Source organism: Antechinus flavipes, chromosome 6 (genome assembly GCF_016432865.1).
Source record: "Antechinus flavipes isolate AdamAnt ecotype Samford, QLD, Australia chromosome 6, AdamAnt_v2, whole genome shotgun sequence".
NCBI classification, from domain to species: Eukaryota; Metazoa; Chordata; class Mammalia; order Dasyuromorphia; family Dasyuridae; genus Antechinus; species Antechinus flavipes.
Window position 1 is genome coordinate 149569580 of NC_067403.1, and position 22513 is coordinate 149592092.

At 34.2% G+C, this 22513-nt stretch overlaps 1 protein-coding gene across 2 annotated transcripts in view; it reads right to left on the reverse strand.

The window, feature by feature from the left end:
- STPG2 (sperm tail PG-rich repeat containing 2) overlaps nt 1-22513 on the reverse strand; it is a 686155-nt gene that overhangs the window by 558534 nt on the left and 105108 nt on the right. For both annotated transcript variants that reach the window (XM_051967542.1, XM_051967543.1), the window contains exon 8: nt 8501-8657. In XM_051967542.1, coding sequence (XP_051823502.1) covers nt 8501-8657 — 157 coding nt within the window. The remainder of the gene's footprint in view (nt 1-8500; nt 8658-22513) is intronic.

Below are 22513 nucleotides of genomic sequence, written 5' to 3' on the forward strand. Positions count from 1 at the left end.
AATGTCTCTGTTGCCACTGCTACTATTAATGATGATAATAATGATGAAAATTATAATGATGATGATGACAATGATGATGATGATTGTAGAGGGCCTGAATCCTGGAAAGGTGTACTTGAATCAAGGACAGCAGGGTGCTTATAGTTAAGAACCTACTCAGTGTGATTAATGGCATAATGGTTCTCTAGTTAAACATATATTTAATGTGATGTCATGATGTAATCACTCTAGCTGGCATATACTTAGTGTGATATGGTGACATAATGGCTACAATTGGCACATGCTCTGATGATGACGACGATGATGATGGTGGTGGTTCTTCTTTCCAGCTAGTTTTCCTTTGCCACTGAATGTCTCAGTCTTCTTCATTGTTACCTTCTGAATAGGGAAGAGCTTCCCTATTTCTTTTTGCTTCAGAACCTTGACCACTGTCCCAGAAACTAGCTACCACATTTTTTCTAACTTTCTACTATTTAAAAAATCATATGTAAAAAAAGTTCCTCAGGCAATTGGTTGTGAAATATTCTTCTCAATTCTCTCCATAAAGGATCTCCAAGCTCTCATTTCAGATGATTTAGAGGAAGCGCCTTTATTTTACCACTTCCTGAATTCAAAGGGCAGGAAATATACATCACCCTATTCACAGCTCACATTAAATCAGTTCTGAGTCTGGGGATATATACATGAATTCCTTCTCATAGGTCCTTCAACCTTTAATAGTGACTATAAAAACAAGCATTCTGCCATTTAATTATCTTTTGATAAACCTCAAGGAGGTACCAAAATATTTCTGAGTAGAAAGATTATAAGCAGTTGGCTTAAGTTAGCATTCCTGCCATTAATATAAATCCCTATCCCTCTTTAAAAGAAAAGGAAAAAGAAGAGAAACAAAGAGAAGAAAAAGAAAACAGGAAGAAGAAAGAAAGAAATTATGTGATTCTGATTTATCTTGAGATCTGAATTATGGCATAGCTATCAAACTGTGATAGCTAAGTGGCACAGTGACTAGAGTGCTAGCTTGAAATCAGAAAGACTCATCTTTCTGAATTTAAATTCAGCCTCAAATATGTACTAGTTGTATGTAGCTAAATAAGTCACTGAATCCTGTTTGCCTCAGTTCCTCAACTGTAAAATGATGTGGAGAAGGAAATGACAAACCACTTCAGTATCTTTTTCAAGAACACTCCAAATGGGGTTCCATAGAGTCAGAAACAACTGAAAAGCAATTGAACAACAAAAACAAAAATCTAAAGATGGGGTTTCCCATTCTGTCTCCTCTAGGAACATATTTCAAAACATGGTAGAACATCATTAAGATAAATAACTCTACTCAACTGGCATCCAGAAAGGATCCTAACAGAAATACATAAATTTTATTAGATCTTCACCATCAGAAACAGTCTCCTTAAGAAGGAAATTGTAGAACTAGAAAAATATCTGTGGCTAGAGCAATATCCTATTGCCCTGTCCTTTGGTGATTAAACTAGTTTTTTTCTTAAAAGGTACTGAAAGCATCCTCAAAATCTGATAGGCTCAGGGGACAAAGGCTCAGATCATTGACACTGCTTCCTGATGCTTGACCAGCAGACCCTGTGACCAACAGACACTGATGGGCAAAAAAAGAGGTGGTCTTAGCAGCACTGAGATAATGTCCTTATTGACATTATTCTTTGTATCCTTTTTGCTACTATGACTAAGTAAATATCAATTTGTTAACTCTTTGATCTTCTATAAGAGCTTTCTTTTGTTTCAATCTATAACTTAAAATAAAAGGGTAGTCTAATTAGTCATGGCCTACATCTGGTAATAGTAATGAAGGATTGGAACAAGATCACTTCCTTAAAGAGGCAGAGACAATGTAGAGGAAAATGAGCTGCAAGTGGCCTCTGTATTTCTGATGTTCTGTTGATGCTTTTGTCAATGAGGATTCCTTACTAAAAACCCTATCACTCCTAGGAAATTGAAGAATAAAATGTTGATAGCCATTCAGCAACAAGAAACAGAAATACATTGTATGCCTTTAAGGACAATACTACATCACCAACAAAACCCAACAGCAAGAGATACAAAGAGAAATTCCATTCAGAATAACTGTTGATACCATAAAATATCTGGGAATCTATCTACCAAAGGAAAGTCAGGAATTATATGAGCAAAATTATAAAAAAGTCTCCACACAAATAAAGTCAGACTTAAATAATTGGAAAAATATTAAGTGCTCTTGGATCGGCCGAGCGAACATAATAAAGATGACAATACTCCCTAAACTAATCTATTTATTTAGTGCTATACCAATCAGACTTCCAAGAAAATATTTTATTGATCTAGAAAAAATAACAACAAAATTCATATGGAACAATAAAAAGTCGAGAATCTCAAGGGAATTAATGAAAAAAAAAATCAAATGAAGGTGGCCTAGCTGTACCTGATCTAAAATTATATTATAAAGCAGCAGTCACCAAAACCATTTGGTATTGGCTAAGAAATAGATTAGTGGATCAGTGGAAAAGGCTAGGCTCACAAGACAGAATAGTCAATTATAGCAATCTAGTGTTTGACAAACCCAAAGCCCCTAACTTCTGGGAAAAGAATTCATTATTTGATAAAAACTGCTGGGATAATTGGAAATTAGTATGGCAGAAATTAGGCATGGACCCACACTTAACACCATATACCAAGATAAGATCAAAATGGGTCTATGACCTAGGCATAAAGAACAAGATTATAAATAAATTAGAGGAACATAGAATAGTTTATCTCTCAGACTTGTGGAGGAGAAAGAAATTTGTGACCAAAGATGAACTAGAGACCATTACTGATCACAAAATAGAAAATTTCGATTACATCAAATTAAAAAGCCTTTGTACAAATAAAACTAATGCAAACAAGATTAGAAGGGAAGCAACAAACTGGGAAAACATTTTCACAGTTAAAGGTTCTGATAAAGGCCTCATTTCCAAAATATATAGAGAACTGACTCAAATTTATAAGAAATCAAGCCATTCTCCAATTGATAAATGGTCAAAGGATATGAACAGACAATTTTCAGAGGATGAAATTGAAACTATTACCACTCATATGAAAGAGTGTTCCAAATCATTATTGATCAGAGAAATGCAAATTAAGACAACTCTGAGATACCATTACACACCTGTCAGATTGGCCAAGATGACAGGAAAAAATAATGATGAATGTTGGAGGGGATGCGGGAAAACTGGGACACTAATGCATTGTTGGTGGAGTTGTGAACGAATCCAACCATTCTGGAGAGCAATCTGGAATTATGCCCAAAAAAATTATCAAATTGTGCATACCCTTTGATCCAGCAGTGTTTCTATTGGGCTTATATCCCAAAGAAATACTAAAGAAGGGAAAGGGACCTGTATGTGCCAAAATGTTTGTAGCAGCCCTGTTTGTAGTGGCTAGAAACTGGAAAATGAATGGATGCCCATCAATTGGAGAATGGCTGGGTAAATTGTGGTATATGAATGTTATGGAATATTATTGTTCTGTAAGAAATGACCAGCAGGATGAATACAGAGAGGACTGGCGAGACTTACATGAACTGATGCTAAGTGAAATGAGCAGAACCAGGAGATCATTATACACTTCGACAACGATATTGTATGAGGACATATTTTGATGGAAGTGGATTTCTTTGACAAAGAGACCTGAGTTTCAATTGATAAATGACGGACAAAAGCAGCTACACCCAAAGAAAGAACACTGGGAAACGAATGTGAACTATCTGCATTTTTGTTTTTCTTCCCAGGTTATTTATACCTTCTGAATCCAATTCTCCCTATGCAACAAGAGAACTGTTCGGTTCTGCAAACATATATTGTATCTAGGATATACTGCAACATATCCAACATATAAAGGACTGCTTGCCATCTAGGGGAGGGGGTGGAGGGAGGGAGGGAAAAAAAAATCGGAACAGAAACGAGTGTCAATATAAAGTAATTATTAAATAAAAATTTAAAAAAAAAAAGGACAATACTGTGAAGAAAGCTGCAATAAACTATCCTTTGCTTAATTTGTATAAACCTGTGCTTATATTTTATCTTTCTTTTACATTTCTTCTCCACTATATATTCAGTAGAATTAAAAAACTATGCTCACCTTACTACCTGGGGACTTTTTAATTAGCTTTTTAGAGCCATTAAAAAATGTACAATTTGGACCTTGTGTTGATTCTTTGGTATAAGGAACTGGAAAGATTCTTGAGAGGAAAAGTCCTTGATCTTGATCTTAGGAGTTCAGACATCCTTCTAGAATTGAGGACATAGATAAGTATACCCTCACGATGGGACTTAGAAAAGTTTTAAAAGAGAGAATCTCAATTGTGAAATTCAACTCTTTTTTCTCTCTAGTACTCCTAGGGAAAGATATGTGAGGGGCTTCTATGCGGTTCGAGCTCCTCAATCTTGAATATGTGAACTGCCTACAAATGGTGAATAAATCACATCATATACTGGCATAGAGGAAAATATATGTCTTTCCCTAAATCGGTATGTGATACTGAATTGGACAAGATTAACCTGCTCTGAGTGTTCAAGACAAGAGGAGCTTCTAGATACTTCATATCAAGGCTGAGTAACAGCTGGATAAATTTGTGGCATTTGAGAAGATGACCACTCACATATGGAAGAACATTTCTGAACTTATCAACAGCCAAGCAATGTGCAAAGCCAATACAAGAGGTAGCAATGCCCAGTCTTCAGCATGGAGGGGCCTTGCCAGCCCTCAGCATTGGAGGCAGCACAAGCCTCAGAAGAACAGAGAGGAGAAGTAGAAGAGTCTTGCCCCACAGCCCCTGAGTCAGACCATACCTCTGCTCATTTTCCATGGTTGGAAATAGGCAGGAGGAGGGTAGCCCTCTGCTTGCCAAATCTGGGATTCATTGGCCCCCATACTACTATCAGTACAATACCTAGTGTTCACTGAACAAGTTCTCCCTGGGAAGGGCTTAGAGGAGCAAGTGGGAGTATCAGGAAGAAGGGGCTGGCTTTCTTGGAGCAGTGAAGAGGCAATAGCACCTAACTAATCCCTATGTAAAGAGGGAAATACCTCAGAAGAGGTTTCTAAAGGGCTAAATTTCAACATACTTCTCTTGCCTTCCATTCCTAAAGAACTTCTAGGTAAGGAAGGGGTGCTAAGGCTATTAAGGATCATTTAACGAATAAAAGCACAGGGAAACTTTTCATGCCAACTGCAGAACTGGGATGACTAAATGTAAGAGGAATAAATTTGAGTTGCTTTATTACTAATAATCCTGCTGAGGATTGGTGACTATCCAGCAGGTATCCTTGTCTTTGCTGCAGCTGTGAAATCATTGTCGATCTCCAACTCCTTCTGCTGGTTAATTCTTTACATCAGAGACTAGTGAGTCACAGAGACTGTGAACAGCAAAGATTGGTATCATTCACCACATGGAAAATACCAATGAGATCTAAGATTTGGTCTATTCTTTCTTTTGTCATATTTATTCCATCGGGGGAATTTCGTTGCTTGCTGTCTTATATTTTATTGGTTAATCTTGATTAATTTTTCTTCTTCCAGTTCTCCCTATGCCACATTTCTTACACCTACAAATTCAGGGTTTTACACTTATAACCCTATAGTCACTTTAGTGACAGAAGGTATTCCAGAATGTTCTGTTAAAGACTTGCCATCAAGGCACTGATCAAAACCCTATATCAAGATAAGGTCAAAATGAATTTATTATTTAAACATAAAGGGTGATACTATAAGCCAATTAGGAGGCCAAAGGATAGTCTACCTGTCAGATCTATGAAGGGAAGAATTTATGGCCAAAGAAGAACTAGACAACATTATGAAATGCAAAATGGATAATTTTGATTATATTAAATTAAAAAGGGTTTATAAAGCAAAAGCAATGCAGCCAAAATTAGAAAGGAAGAAGATAATTGGAAAAAAAAAATTACATTCAATGGCTTTGATAAAGGTCTCATTTCTAAAATATATAGAGAATTGACTCAAATTTACAAGAATTCAAGACATTCTCCAATTGATAAATGGTCAAAGGATATGACAAAGTTTTCATATGAAGAAATGAAAACCATTTCTAGTCATATGAAAAACTGTTCTAAATCAGTAATGATTACAGAAATGAAAATTAAGACAACTCTGAGATATTACTTGATTGACAAAGATGACAGGAAAAGATAATGATAAATGTTGGAAGGGATATGGGAAAACTGGGACACTAATACATTGTTGGTGGAATTGTGAGCTGATCTAACCACTATAGAGAGCAATTTGGAACTATGTCCAAAGGGCTATTGAACTGTGCATACTCTTTGATCTAGCAGTCTTACAACTGGGTCTGAATCCCAAAGAGATCATAAAAAAGGGAAAAGTACACACATGTACAAAAATGTTTCTAGCAGTCTTTTTTGTAGTGTCAAGGAACTGGAAACTTGAGTGAATGCCCATCAGTTGAAGAATGGCTGAATAAGTTATTGTATATGAATGTGATGGAATATTATTGTTCTATAAGATCTGATCAGCAGGATTATTTCAGAAAGATCTGGAGAAAATGAACTGATGCTAAGTGAAGTGAGTGGAAACAAGAGAAAATTGTACACAGCAACAATAAGATTTATGTGATGATCAACTGTTAACAGATTTGGTTCTTTTCAAGATTGAGGTGATTCCAATTCCAATAGACTTGTGATAGAGTCATCTGCATCCAGAAAGATGACCATGGAGACTAAATGTGGATTGCAACATAGTGTTTTCACCTTTTTGCTGTTACTTGCTTGCTTGTTTCTTTTTTCTCATTTTTTCCCCTCTTTTCCTCTTTTTTCTTATATAGCATGATAAATGTGGTAATATGTTTAGAAGAATTGCACATGTTTAACTTATATTGGATTACTTGCTGTCTAGGAAGGGAGAAAAAGGGAAGAAGAAATATGTAGATCAAAAGGTTTTGCAAGGGTGAATGTTGAAAACTATTTTTGCATCTATTTTGAAAATAAAAAGCTATTTAAATTTTTTTTAATTGCTATCCAGGATTGATATAAGTAAAAGCAATATCCTAAGACCTTGTTCTCTGCAGATTATATTAATTTTTAATTAAAAGACATTGAAAATCTTTGGGATAAAACTGGATCACCAGACTAAGGTTTCCAGGGGTCCTCAAACTACGGCCCATGGGCCAGATGCAGCAGCTGAGAACGTTTATCCCCTTCACCCAGGGCTATGAAGTTTCTTTATTTAAAGGCCAACAAAACTAAGTTTTTTGTTTTTACCATAGTCCAGCCCTCCAAAAGTCTGAGGGACAGTGAACTGGCCCCCTATTTAAAAAGTTTGAGGACCCCTGGCAGATCATTGATATCACTATCTGATCAACTATGTACAAAAAATCCAGGGAAAACTTCAGCTGCTCTCAGATATTTGACTGGAAGACCATAATGTGCAACACAAAGGAAGGGAAGCTTTGCTCAGATAAATCATTGTGGGAAAGTCAATCTTTGTTAAATATCCTTTCCTTACTAGGGCTACATATACATCCTTTTGTTAATTGAAGTATCTTCTATAAGCACTTCATCTTATTCCATTGTTGAACTTAAGGTATCATACTGGCCTATTCAGCTTTAACCTACAACAAAATCCAATTAATATGTGTGTATATTTGTAGAGTCAAAAAGCTTCTAGAGCAGATGGTTTTATATAATGTCAGATGGAATCATACATTAGCAGTTTAATTGCTTATTTGTCTATTTCTCACAAAGGAAAGTTCAAGAAAAAAGTGGGAGAAGAGAGTTATTTATCCTTTTCTAAAAATGACTATGATATAAAGACAAAAGCTACAAATAAAAAAATTTTAAAGAAGTGTATGAAAGATGTCAACCTCAAATTTACTTCTACTACAAAACCTTTACTTGAAAGTACAAATTAGGGGCAGCTAGATGGTGCAGTCCTGAAGTCAGGAAGACCTGAGTTCAAATCTGGTCTCAGACACTTCAGAAAAGATGAAGAATTGCCTTCACTTATATCACAATAAGATATTTGAAGAAAATGAACAAAACCCTTGACAAATATATATATGAAAACACTAAGTTGTTGAATTTTTAGGAGTTCCCTTTTCTTACTCAGCTATTTAAGGCAGGTAGATGGCATAGGGGATAAAATGCTAGACTTACAGTGATAAAGAAGTGAGTTCAAATCTGACCTCAGATACCATTTTGTTACGTAACCCTTCATTTGACAACTGGGTATAACAATAGCACCTACCTTAAGGAGTTGTTGGGAGGACAAAATGATATAATATTTGTGAAGTGTTTTGCCAAGTTGAAAACTACTTTAAAAAATACTACCTATTACTACTGTTATACTGTTAATTTAACAAAAAGAACAAAGCTTTAGAACAACATTAATTTCCATAATTTTTGCTACATTTTTAAAAAATTCCAACTTGCAGAGTTAACATTTAAATTATACATAGTTATATCAAACTAAATCAATTACTAACCTGGTGTGTCTACACTGGAAATCTGTGTGAAGCGAACAGAAGTTCGACCAAAAGGGGTGTTTTTTTGTGCTGGTAATTTTTTCAAAGTCGCAAGAGCTGTTCGATGATCATTATATGTGCCAGGAGCTGGAGTGACTGATTTCACAGGTATAAATCTCTGGTAAATCATAGAAGAAAATATGCCAATTATAGGTTATACTATATTTAGATAATTTATGGGTAGAATAGTCGCTTTCTTAATATAACACCTATAGTTTATTTATCTCTCAAATAAGTTAAGAAAATATGTTAGTATTAATATCTTGTGTCTATTAATCAATAATAATGACATATATTACTGTTACTATATAGATAATTCTAACAAAAGAAGGTAAAATTATATGTTATACAAATATTAAAACAAAATTCTATAAGAAAATTTAAAGCAATAACTGGGTATTTCTAGAACATCACAGCAGTGATAATTACATTTTGAATACCTTTTGTAATATCAATTAATAAGCTGAAAAAGGAATACATATTCATTGTCACATCAGCTAACTTAACATAAACCATCTAAATCTCTCTGACAAAGTGCTTTGACAATTCACTAATTTCATAAGTCACCTTTAATAACAACCTGAATATTATGCATATAAGTTAATCGCAAACAGCATTTCATTTGTAATCCATGACATACAAGCATTTAGTGTTTGGTATAAGGTGACAACATCTTATAACTATCCCAAATGGCTTATTTACCTAAAATGACACACTGAAATGCCTACATATTAATAAATAAGAGTTAACAATAAAAAGATTATTTAGATCCTTTAGATAAAATATCAACAAAATCCTGGATTTCAATGAAAAGAAATTTTCCAAAATTCCAAGACAATTTTCTTGGATTATTATGCATGTCATAATAAACCCAGATCAACTAAGTCCTTGTCTTGCTATTAAAAAAGCAAGTTTCCAACTATTTTATTATTTTTTTATTTAAGAATATTTCATTTTTATATAATTTTAATTTCTCAACATAACCTTCTCCTTCCTAGAAGGCCATATTTTATTACAAAAAGTTAACAAAAGAAAAAAATTGCTTAACGAAACTAAACAACAGATCAGCCAAATCTAATATTACATGCATTATTCCAAACCTATATGCTCCCACATTTACAAAAAGAGCAAAAAAGGTTTTTATTCTTATATTTCTTATTTAAGAACAAGTTTGAACATTTTAATTTTACAACAATCATTTTCATTTTTTTGTTACTGTTGTTCTTTCCATTTATACTTGCAGGGGCAGCTATATGGCACAGTGGATAGAGCACTGGCTCTGAAATCAAAAGAACCTGAATTTAAATAAGGCCTCAAACACTTAATATTTTCAAGCTGTGAGACTCTAGACAAGTCATTAATCCCAATTGCCTCAGCACACACACACACACACACACACACACACACACACACACACAAAAGCATTTATATTTGCAAAAATTTGCTGATTCTTGTTTTTTCCCTTTGCATTAATTCATATACATCTTCCCATGCTTCTCTATGTTCTTCATATTTATTGTATCTTACCATGTAGTAAAATTCCATTGTAGTCACAAATTTATATTAACTCTATCTTCTAGGAAAAAATGGCAGAATTGACTGATCCTGACTCAAAAACTGAAAGGGAAGAAGGTGCCATATTCAGTGATAAAGTGATTGGTAAGGTGAAGTGAAGTATGGTTGGAACCTTCTAGAAAAAGTGGATCAGGAGGAGCATTAAATAATCAGACTCACATTATTGCAAAGCAGAAGTACCAGAGATGAAAGTGTTAAAATCCTTAAAGTATGGTTTCTGGTATAAACTCATAGGAATCTCTTAAAACTTCAACTATACCACCTCACTCCTGGTCAATGCATGAAATACCAGTTGTTACCAAATTCAGGTTTTCTCAGATCTTTTTCTGGGGACATGAATAACTAAAATTATCATTCATCAACCTCTTATAACTCAGGCCCCATTCTAATGAAACTTTAATCTTTTTCAACTTTGATAAATTATAATATATTTATTAAAGCAGACTCAAAATTAAAGTACAGAGGTAGAGTTCTTGAATAGCAGAACCAGTATTGGAAAAGTCTTCCATCTCACTTTACTTCCCCTCACCCTATTTTTTGCAACGTGTTTTCCCTAGGACATGACCCTAGTAAGCATTTGGTTCTCAAAAACAAAGAGGTAAGGTAACAAAGAGAAGTTTCCACCTTAGCTTAATCCTTTTGGTTTGGATGCTGCGATAATATTATTTTATTCCTTATAATTTTTCCATGTCCATCTATATTTTAGAGAGAGAAATTCTTCATTGGATATCTTAGAGACCAATCACCAATAAGGACCCTCTTTTAGGTATCTTCTCCAACATGCTTCCAGTATCTTTCTTCAGTATCATCTTCAGAAAGCACAGTGACTCTATTTTGAAAGATCCTCTTCACAGTAAGATATTAGAATGATTCTATGCTTTCCAATTGTGGTACATGCCTTTTAAGCAGCTAAATATTGGTTTACTTTTTTATAGTGCCTATAAAATTCAGGAAATTTTAGGGAGGGGGGAAATCATTATCATCTGAAGCAGATCAGACAGATCTTGTGATTCTTACAAAAATTACATGCGGTATATATGAACATCCAGAGATTATACTATAAACAATATGGCATATACTTTACAAACTTTGAAATGCTATGTAAGTGTTATGTTAATATTATTAAAAATATCATAATGTGGATTCATGATTTACACATAAAAGTGATACTGTAAGCATATTAATAGAGCAAGTTATAGTATACCTGTCAGATCTGTGCAGAAGGGAAGAATTTATGGCCAAAAAAAAAAAAAAAAACAAACTAGAGAACATTATGAAATGCCAAATGGATAATTTTGATTACATCAAATTAAAAAAGTTTTTGCACAAATAAAACCAATGCAGCCAATATTAGACGGCAAGCAGAAAGCTTGGGGAAATAACTGTAGCTAGTTTTTCTGAAAAAAAAAAAAGCCTCATTTCTAAAATATATAAAGAACGGAGTTAAATTTATAAGAATACAAATAATTCCCCAATTGACACACAGACAATTTTCAGATGAAGAAATCAAAGTCATATGCATTTGCATATGAAAAAAATGTTCTAAATCACTACTGATTAGAGAAATGCAAATTAAAACAACTCTGAGGTACTACTTTATACCTCTCAGATTGTCTAAGATAACAAGTAAATATAATGGTAAATGTTGAAGAAGACACAGGAAAATGTACTATTAGTAAAAAATAATTCAGCCAGACTGGAAAGCAATTTGGAACTATGACCAAATACCATAAATATGACCATAAATTGCTCTCTTGTCCAGTGTGCATATCTTTTGATCCAGCAATTTCAAAACTGGGTCTATATCCCAAAGAGATAATAAAAGAGGGAAAAGGATCCGCATGTGCTAAAATGTTTGTAGCAACTCTTTTATATTGTGGCAAAGAATGAGAAATTGAGTAGATGCCCATCAAATGGGGGAATGGTTGAATAAGATATAGTATAGGAATATAATAGTTGTATAAGAAATGATAAGTAGAAGGGAGGGAAAGGGGGAAGCCAAGATTGTGGAAAGTAGATGGTACTTTGCCTGAGATCTTCCTGGATCCCCTCAGAATAAATACTAGATCAAGCCTCTGAATATATTTTCTTGTGACAGAATCCACAAATATGTATCAAATTTCCAACAGAAGATATCTTAGAAGGACTTCAGGAAAGATCTATCTCAATTGATCAGAGAGTGGAGGAGGAAAAGTGGGGAGGGGACTCAATCCAGCGCAGGCACTGTATGGGGAAGCCCATAGTGGAGAGGCCCTGTGCAGGGATTTCAGTAGAAAGCTCTTATTCAAAATACAGCAGCGTTGTCTACTCTGTCCTGGTTCAGAAGACCAATGAATAAGTAGACTATCTGTGAAACTGCTATGCAACTACAAAAGGTAAATACTGTGCCCCTGAACCCTAGCCTAACAGGAGGCACTTGACCAGGCATACTCAGTGCAGGGAGAAAACCTGCAACAGCAGTAGCCCTAGTAGCATGAAGCCTTTGTCACCCTGTAGAGAAAACTCAGGACAATCTCCCTTGTGTCTTAGAAACAGATCTCAACTTTTAAAACTGAGCAAAAAAGCAAATAGGGCCCTGACCATATATAGCTATTATGAAGACATAGAAGAACAGAACTCAAACTGAGGACAATGAAGGCAAAATGCCTCCAAATGAAGTCTCAAAGTGGGATATGAACTGACCTCCAACTCACAAGGCTCTCTTGGAAGAATTAAAAAAGGGTCTTAAAAGATAGCTAAACGAAAAAAAAAGAAATGAGAGCTTTGTAGGAGAGTTTGGAAAAAGAAACACCGAAATTAACTGAAAAAAACAAATCTTTCAAAAATACATTTGGTATATGGAAAAAAACGTACTCAAGAAAAACAGTTTTTAAAAAAACAGATTTGTCAATTGATCAGTAATGAACAGAACCAGCTACACCCAGAGAAAGAACACTGGAAAATAAGTGTGGACCACAACATAGCATTTACACTCTTTATGTTATTGTTCGCTTGCATTTTTGTTTTTCCTCCCAGTTTATTTCTTACCTTCTTTCTAAATCCAATTTTTCTTGTGTAACAAGACAACTATATAAATATGTATACATATATTGTATTTAACATATACTTTAACACATTTAACATGTATGGGACTACCTGCCATCTAGAGAGAATGGAGGGAAGGAAGGGAAAAGTTGGAACAGAAGTTTTTGCATGGGTCAATGTTGAAAAACTACCTATCCATATGTTTTGTCAATAAAAAGCTATAATTAAAAAAAAAAACAGATTTGGCAAAATGGAAAAAAAACAACTCCTTGAAAAATAAAACTGATAAAATAGAAAACGAGAATAACTCCTTACAAAAGAGAATTGGAGAAATGGAGGCAGGGGGGGGGGGGAAATCTAGTGAACAAAACAACTTTTTTAAAAGTACAAATGGCCAAAGACAAAAGGAGATTTTAAAAAGCTAACTGAAAAAAATAATCCACTAAAAATCAGACTTGGATAAATGGAAGTGAATGACTCCGTGAGACATAAATAATCAAACAAAACCCCGCAAAAAAATGAAGTAATAGAAGAAAATGTAAAATAGCTCACTGGAAAAATAACTAACCTGGAAAACAGATCCAGAACAGACGATCTCAGAATTATTGGACTACCTGAAAACCACAAAGAAAAAAAGAGCTTGGACGCCATCTTTCAAAAAAATTATCAAGGAAAACTGCCATTATCCTAGAACCAGAAGGTAAAGTACCCATTGAAAGAATCCATCAATCACCCCCTGAAAGAGATCCCAAAATAAAAACTCCAAGGAATATCGTAGCTAAATTCCAGAATTATCAGATCAAGGAGAAAATACTGCAAGCAACCAGAAAGAAACAATTCAAATATGAAGATGCCACAATCAGAAGTTAGGCAGGACTTCCTTTTAAAGGATCAAAGCACCTGGAATATGTTACTATGGAAGAAAAGGAGTTTGAACTACAGCCAAGAATCAACTATCCAGCAAAAGCAAATGTTATCTTTTAGGGGAATAGACAGGCATTCAATGAAATAGGAGATTTTCAATTATTTTTGATGAAAAGATCAAAGCTGAACAGAAAATTTGATCTTTACATACAGAATTCAAGAGAAGCATAAGAAGGTAAAGAAGAGAAGGGGGAAAAAACTATATTTTTTAAAGATTAAAATGTTTACATCTTTATATGGGAAGATGATATATGTAATTCTTGAGACACATCTTTGTTAGGGGTATACTTAAGAGGATATAGGTATAAGTTGATTTTAATACGACGATATTAAAAAAAACTAGGGGTGGGAAAGAAGAAGAGGAAGTGAGGAAGATAAATGGGATAAATTACATTAAATGAAGGGGCAAAAAATACCTATTATGATTGAGAGAAAGAAGGCAGAGGGATGAACATTGTTTGAATTTCAATCTCAACAAATTTAGCTCAAAAGCAACTTGTTTCATCCTATAGAGAAGTAGGAGAAAGGAGAAAAGGAAAGGAGAAGGCTGAAAGAAGGGAGGGCAGAAGTAGAAGGGGAATGAAATAAGAAAGAATAAGATAAGGAGAGGCTGAAAATAGGAAGGGCAGAGTGAGGGAGTTGGTGGTCAGAAGAAAAACACTGGTGAGGAGGGAAAGGGGTTAAGAAGAGAGAAAAGTATAACTTGAGGAAAGTAGAATTTGGGAATTACACAGTTTGGAATTCTAACTATGAATATGAATATTATGAACTCTCCTATAAAACAGAAGCAGGTACATCTGGTATTGGCTTAGAAATAGATTAGTTGATCAGTGGAAAAGGTTAGGTTCACAAGACAGAATAGTCAACTATAGCAATCTAGTGTTTGACAAACCCAAAGATTCTAAATTTTGGGATAAGATTTCATTATTTGATAAAAACTGCTGGGATAACTGGAAATTAGTATGGCAGAAATTAGGCAAGGACCCACACTTAACACCACATACCAAGATAAGATCAAAATGGGTCCATGACCTAGGCATAAAGAACGAGATTATAAATAAATTAGAGGAACATAGGATAGTTTATCTCTCAGACTTGTGGAGGAGAAAGAAATTTGTGACCAAAGATGAACTAGAGACCATTACCAATCACAAAATAGAAAATTTTGATTATATCAAACTAAAAAGCCTTTGTACAAATAGAACGAATGCAAACAAGATTAGTAGGGAAGTAACAAACTGGGAAAACATCTTTACAATTAAAGGTTCTGATAAAGGCCTCATTTCCAAAATATATAGAGAACTGACTCAAATTTATAAAAAATCAAGCCATTCTCCAATTGATAAATGGTCAAAGGATATGAACAGACAATTTTCAGATGAAGAAATTGAAACTATTACCACTCACATGAAAGAGTGTTCCAAATCACTATTGATCAGAGAAATGCAAATTAAGACAACTCTGAGATATCACTACACACCTGTCAGATTGGCTAAGATGACAGGAAAAAATAATGATGAATGTTGGAGGGGATGCGGGAAAACGGGGACACTGATGCATTGTTGGTGGAGTTGTGAACGAATCCAGCCATTCTGGAGAGCGATCTGGAATTATGCCCAAAAAGTTATCAAACTGTGCATACCCTTTGATCCAGCAGTGTTTCTATTGGGCTTATACCCCAAAGAGATACTAAAAAAGGGAAGGGGACCTGTATGTGCCAAAATGTTTGTAGCAGCCCTGTTTGTAGTGGCTAGAAACTGGAAAATGAATGGATGCCCATCAATTGGAGAATGGCTGGGTAAATTGTGGTATATGAATGTTATGGAATATTATTGCTCTGTAAGGAATGACCAGCAGGATGAATACAGAGAGGCTTGGAGAGACCTACATGGACTGATGCTAAGTGAGATGAGCAGAACCAGGAGATCATTATACACTTTGACAACGATATTGTATGAGGATGTATTCTGATGGAAGTGGATTTCTCTGACAAAGAGACTTAACTGAGTTTCATTGGAGAAATGATGGACAGAAACAGCTACACCCAAAGAAGGAATACTGGGAAATGAATGTGAACTATTTGCATTTTTGATTTTCTTCCCGAGTTATTTTTACCTTCTGAATCCAATTCTCCCTGTGCAACAAGAGAACTGTTCGGTTCTGCAAATATGTATTGTATCTAGGATATACTGCAACATGTTTAGCATATATAGGACTGCTTGCCATCCTGGGGGGGGGAGGAGGGAGGGAGGGGAAAAAACGAAACATAAGTGATTGCAAGGGATAATGTCGTGTAGAAATTATCCTGGCATGGATTCTGTCAATGCGAAGTTATTATTAAATAAAATAAAATTTATATATATATATATATATATATATATATATATATATATATATATTATATATATATATATATATATATATATATATATATAAAACAGAAGCAGGTAGCATACTGGATTTAAAACCATAATTCTACAATATGTTGTTTACAAGAAACACATCTGAAGCAGAGAGACACAAACAAAGTAAAAAGTAAAAAGCTAGAACAGAATCTATTATGCTTCAGCTGAAGTTAAAAAAAAAAAAAAAAAAAAAGCAAGGGTGGTGATCCTGATCTCTGTTCAAGCAAAAGCAAAAATAGATCTAATTAAAACAGAGAAGGAAACAACATTTTGTTAAAGGGTATTACAGATAATGAAGTAATATCAATGCTAAACATATAGCACCAAGTGGTACAGCATCCAAATTCCTAGAGGAAAAGTTGTAAGAGAATCACAAGAAAAAATAGATAGCAAAATTGTACTAGTGGAAGACCTTAACCTCTCTCTATCAGAACTAGATAAATCAAACCACAAAATAAACCAGAAAAATTAAGGACATAAATTAGATTTTAGAAAAGTTAGATATGATAGATCTTTAGAGAAAAATGAATGAGACAGAAAGGAATATACTTTTGTCTCAGTGATACATAGAACCTAGCCAAAGACCATGTATTAGAGCATATAGACTTCAAAATCAAATGCAGAAAAGCAGAAAATAGTAAATGCATCCTTTCAAATCATGATGCAATAAAAATTACATGCAATAAAAGGCCAGGGGAAAACAGACCAAAAATTAATTGGAAACTAAATAATCTAATCATAAAGAATAAGTGGGTGAAACAACAAAAAATAGAAACTATTGATAATTTTATCCAAGAGAACAAAAATGATGAGACAACATATCAAAATTTATGGGATATAGCCAAAGCAGTTCACAGGGGTAATTTGTAATCTCCAGTTGATTATATGAATAAAACACAGAAAAGAGAAGATCAATAAACTGAGAATAAAAATATTAGAAAAAGAAAAACTTTAAAACCCAATTAAATAATAAATTTGAAATTCTGAAAAATAAAAGGAGAGATTAATAAAATAAAAACTATTTGAATTAATAAACAAAACTAAGAGTTGAATTTAAAATAAATAAACCTTTAGTTAATTTGATTAGAAAAAGGAAAGAAGAAAGTCAAATTTACCAGTTTCAAAAATGAAAAGGGTGAACTTACCACCAATGAGAAGGAAATTAAAGCAACAATTAGGAACTATTTTGCCCAACTTTATGCCAATAAATCTGATAATCTAAGCAAAATATATGAATACTTACAAAAATGTAAATTGTCCAGATTAACAGAGGAAGAAACAAATTACCTAAATAGTCCCATTTTAGAAAAAGAGCTTGAACAGGATATTAATGAATTCCCTAAGAAAAAATCTGCAGGGCCAGATAGATTTACAAATGAATTCTACCAAACATTTAAAAAAACAATTAGCTCCAATATTATATAAACTATTTGGAAAAAATAGGGGAAGAAGGAGTCCTACCAAATTCTTTTTATGACACAAATATGGTGTTGATACCTAAATCAGATAAGGGTCAAAAGAAAAGAAAATCATAGACCAGTTTTCATAATTAATAATGGATGCAAGTTATCCCCAGGATAATACACCATGACCAAATAGGATTTATACCAGGAATGCATGGCTGGTTCAATATTAGGAAAACTATTAGCATAATTGACTATATCAATAACCAAACTAACAAAAATCAAATGATTATATCAATAGATGCAGAAAAACCCATTCCTATTAAAAAAAAAATACAGAACACAGGAATGAATTGAGTTTTCCTTAAAATGATAAGTAGCACCCATCTAAAAGCATCAGCAAGCATTATTTGTAATGGGGATAAGCTGGAAGTATTCCCAATAAGACTAAGAGTGAAACAAGGTTGCCCACTGTCACCACTACTATTTAACATTGTTCTAGATATGTTAGCTTTGGGGCAGCTCCATGGCACAATGGATAGAGCACCAGCCCTGAAATCAGGAGGACCTCAATTCAAAGCCGATCTCAGACACATGAGTATTTCCTAGTTGTGTGACCCTGGACAAGTCACTTTAATAACTCCAACTGCCTCAGGAAAGAAGGAAAGACAGACAGACAGATAGACAGACAGACAGACAAACAGAAAAGTTAACTTTAGCAATAAGAGAAGAAAAAGAAATTGAAGAAACTAATAGTAGGCAATGAGAAAACACTCTGCACATGATATAATAGTATGTTTAGACAATTAACTAAAAACTACCATGTGGGAAATACTGATCGGGACACTAATACGTTGTTAGTGGAATTATGAATTGATCCATTCAGGAGAGTAATTTGGAACTATGCCCAAAGGGTTATCAAATTGTGCATACTCTTTGATCCAACAGTCTCACTACTGGATCTATATCCCAAAAAGAATATAAAAAATGGAAAAGGACCCACATTAGCAAAAAATGTTTGTAGCAGCCCTTTTTGTGATGTCAAGAAACTGGAAAACTGAGTGGATGCCCATTAGATAGAGAATGAATAAGTTATGGTATATGAATGTTATGCAATATTATTGTTCTGTAAGAAATGAAGGAGAGAGACAGAGACAGAACCAGAGAACTAGAGAGAGAGAGAGAGAGAGAGAGAGAGAGAGAGAGAGAGAGAGAGATTTTGGACCTCAAGGCCTTGTTCTTGGGCCTCTTCTTTTTCTCTCTATAGTTTCAAACTAGGTGATCTCAATGGCTCCCATAAGTTAAATTAACATCTTATGAAAATGACTCTCAGATCTATATATCCAGCTCTAGATTTCTTTTTTGAGTTCCAATTTCACAGCAACAATTGCTTCTTGAACATTTCCAATTGTATGCTCCATGGACATCTTAAATTCAACATCTTCCCTCATTCTTCTGCAAACACACTCCTTTCCAAGTTCCCCTGTTTCAGGCAAGATTACCACCATCTTAAAACTATATTATAAAGCAGCAGTCACCAAAACCATTTGGTATTGGCTAAGAAATAGATTAGTTGATCAGGGGAATAGGTTAGGTTCACAAGACAAAATAGTCAACTATAGCAATCTAGTGTTTGACAAATCCAAAGATCCTCACTTTTGGGATAAGAATTCATTATTTGACAAAAACTGCTGGAATAACTGGAAATTAGTATGGCAGAAATTAGGTATGGATCCACACTTAACACCATACAGCAAGATAAGATCAAAATGGGTCCATGATTTAGGCATAAAGAACAAGAGTATAAATAAATTAGAGGAAGATAGGATAGTTACCTCTCAGACTTGTGGAGGAGAAAGGAATTTGTGACCAAAGATGAACTAGAGACCATCGTGGAGCACAAAATAGAAAGTTTTCATTATATCAAATTTAAAAGCCTTTGTACAAGTAAAACTAATGCAAACAAGATTAAAAGGGAAGCAACAAACTGGAAAACATTTTTATAGTTAAAGGTTCTGATAAAGGCCTCATTTCCAAAATATATAGAGAATTGACTTAAATCTATAAGTCAATATATCAATATAAGTCAAATATATCAATTGACCAATTGATAAATGGTCAAAGGATATGAACATATAATTTTCAGATGATGACATTGAAACTATTTCCATTCATATGAAGTGTTCCAAATCATTATTGAACAGAGAAATGCAAATTAAGACAACTCTGATATACCACTACACACCTGTCAGATTGGCTAAGATGACAGGAAAAAATAATGATGAATGTTGGAGGGGATGCGGGAAAACTGGGACACTGATGCATGGTTGGTGGAGTTGTGAACGAATACAATCATTCTGGAGAGCAATCTGGAATTATGCCCAAAACGTTATCAAACTGTGCATACCCTTTGATCCAGCAGTGCTACTACTGGGCTTATACCCTAAAGAGATCTTAAAGGAGGGAAAGAGATCTGTATGTGCCAAAATATTTGTGGCAGCCCTTTTTGTAGTGGCTAGAAATTGGAAAATGAATGGATGCCCATCAACTAGAGAATGGTTGAGTAAATTGTGGTATATGAATGCTATGGAATATTATTGTTCTGTAAGAAATGACCAGCAGGATGAATACAGAGAACCTTGGAGAGACGTACATGAACTGATACTGAGTGAAATGAGCAGAACCAGGAGATCATTATATACTTCAACAACGATACTGTTTGAGGAGGTATTCTGATGGAAGTGGATTTCTTTGACAAAGAGATCTAATTCAGTTTCAATTGATCAATGATGGACAAAAGCAGCTACACCCAAAGAAAGAGAACACTGGGAAATAAATGTAAACTGTTTGCATTTTTGTTTTTCTTCCCAGGTTATTTCTACCTTCTGTATCTAGGATATACTGTGACATAGTTAACATGTATAGGACTGCTTGCCATCTGAGGGAAGGGGTGGAGGGAGGGAGGGGAAAAAATCAGAACAGAAGTGAGTGTAAGGGATAATGTTGTAAAAAATCACCCTGGCATGGGTTCTGTCAATAAAAAGTTATTTAAAAAAAAATTACGACCATCTTTCCACTTTCCAAACTTAGTATAATAGTTCTAATACTCTTTAACCCTATGATTCTCCTTAATTGCCAAATGCTATCATTTCGAACTTCATTAAATATCTTAAATCCACTTTCTTCTTATTGACACCATTTTAATTGAGGTTTTTCATGAACTCTAATTTATTGCAATAAACTCCTAATTGGTCTTGCTACTTCATTTCAATAGCCTCCTAACCAGTCTCCCTACTTCAAGTATCTCATCACTCAAACTGTCCTTCTATGCACAGTTTCCAAAAAGATTTTGCTTAAGTGTATATTTGACATATCATTCCCCTACTCTGTAATCTTCAATGACTCCCCATTGTCTCTTGAATAAAGTATAAACACCTTCTTAGCATTTAAAGACCTTCACATCTTGGCCCAAATTGATTTTTTCAGTCTTGTTATATTTCCTTCCCATACATGGGAATACATGGTATTCCCATACCTACCCAAAATAACTTTCTTAATGTTCCTCAAACAAGATACTTGATTTTTCATCCCTGTGGTATATCTAATAAATATATATATATATATATATATATATATATATATATATATATATATATATAGCTAATATCAGTTGGCTCACACCAAAGCCTCAACTATATTTTCTTTCTCTCTACTTCAAAGAATTTATTAAGTCCTTCAAAGCTCAGCTCAAACTACTTTCTATCTGAAGTTTTTCTTGATTCCTTAATAGCCAGTACTCTCCCTCCCAAAACTACCTTGCAGTTATTTTTTAATTATTCTATGTTTGCTTATATCTGTATACTTTGTTTCCTCCTTAATGTCAAAAGGTTTTGTTTTGTTTCATTTTCTTTTATTTTGTTTACTTTGCATTATCAACGATAATCCTTGGCACAAGATGAATACTTGATAAATTTTTGTTGATTGATGGATATTTATGTAACTGTCAAAATTTACTATGATTTTGTCCATTTGGAATCTAAAAATACAATTCACAAATTCATTATATGCATATTTAATATCTAAATTTTAAAAGATTAAAATTAATCTTTTGACAATGCAAAATTGCATGGTGGTATCACAAATGGTATCACACCCATTCTATCATCACATTGGGTCATTCCTCCCATTCAACAGTATTTTGGTATACTTGCAGCTACTGTTCTTTGTACTCTATATGAGGAGTCTTTGTAAGATCAGTTTCCCTAACATGGAGGAAGGGATCCTAGAAGGTATATGTGGACTTGCTCATGTCATCTAACATGGAGGTTCTCTGCATTTAAAATGGCCAGACTCTCTGGTTCATATTATTTCCTGCATATCCTTCTCTATGGGTTCGGAAGGTAAAGTTTACAATGTACCCCCAACTCATGCATCATGAATTAAACCAGTAAAAGAAGTACTTCTTGCCTTTTACTCTGATTCCAAGAAATGGATGGGATGGTTTATTTCTGTTCCCTTTGTTCTTTTCAGTTTTAGATGCCAGTGATGATCCCCACCAGACCCAAGAGTCTAATCCATGATAACCCTGGAGCCAGAATTGTATATTCAGCCAACTAGCAGGACAGCCCTAAGAGAAGCCCAGT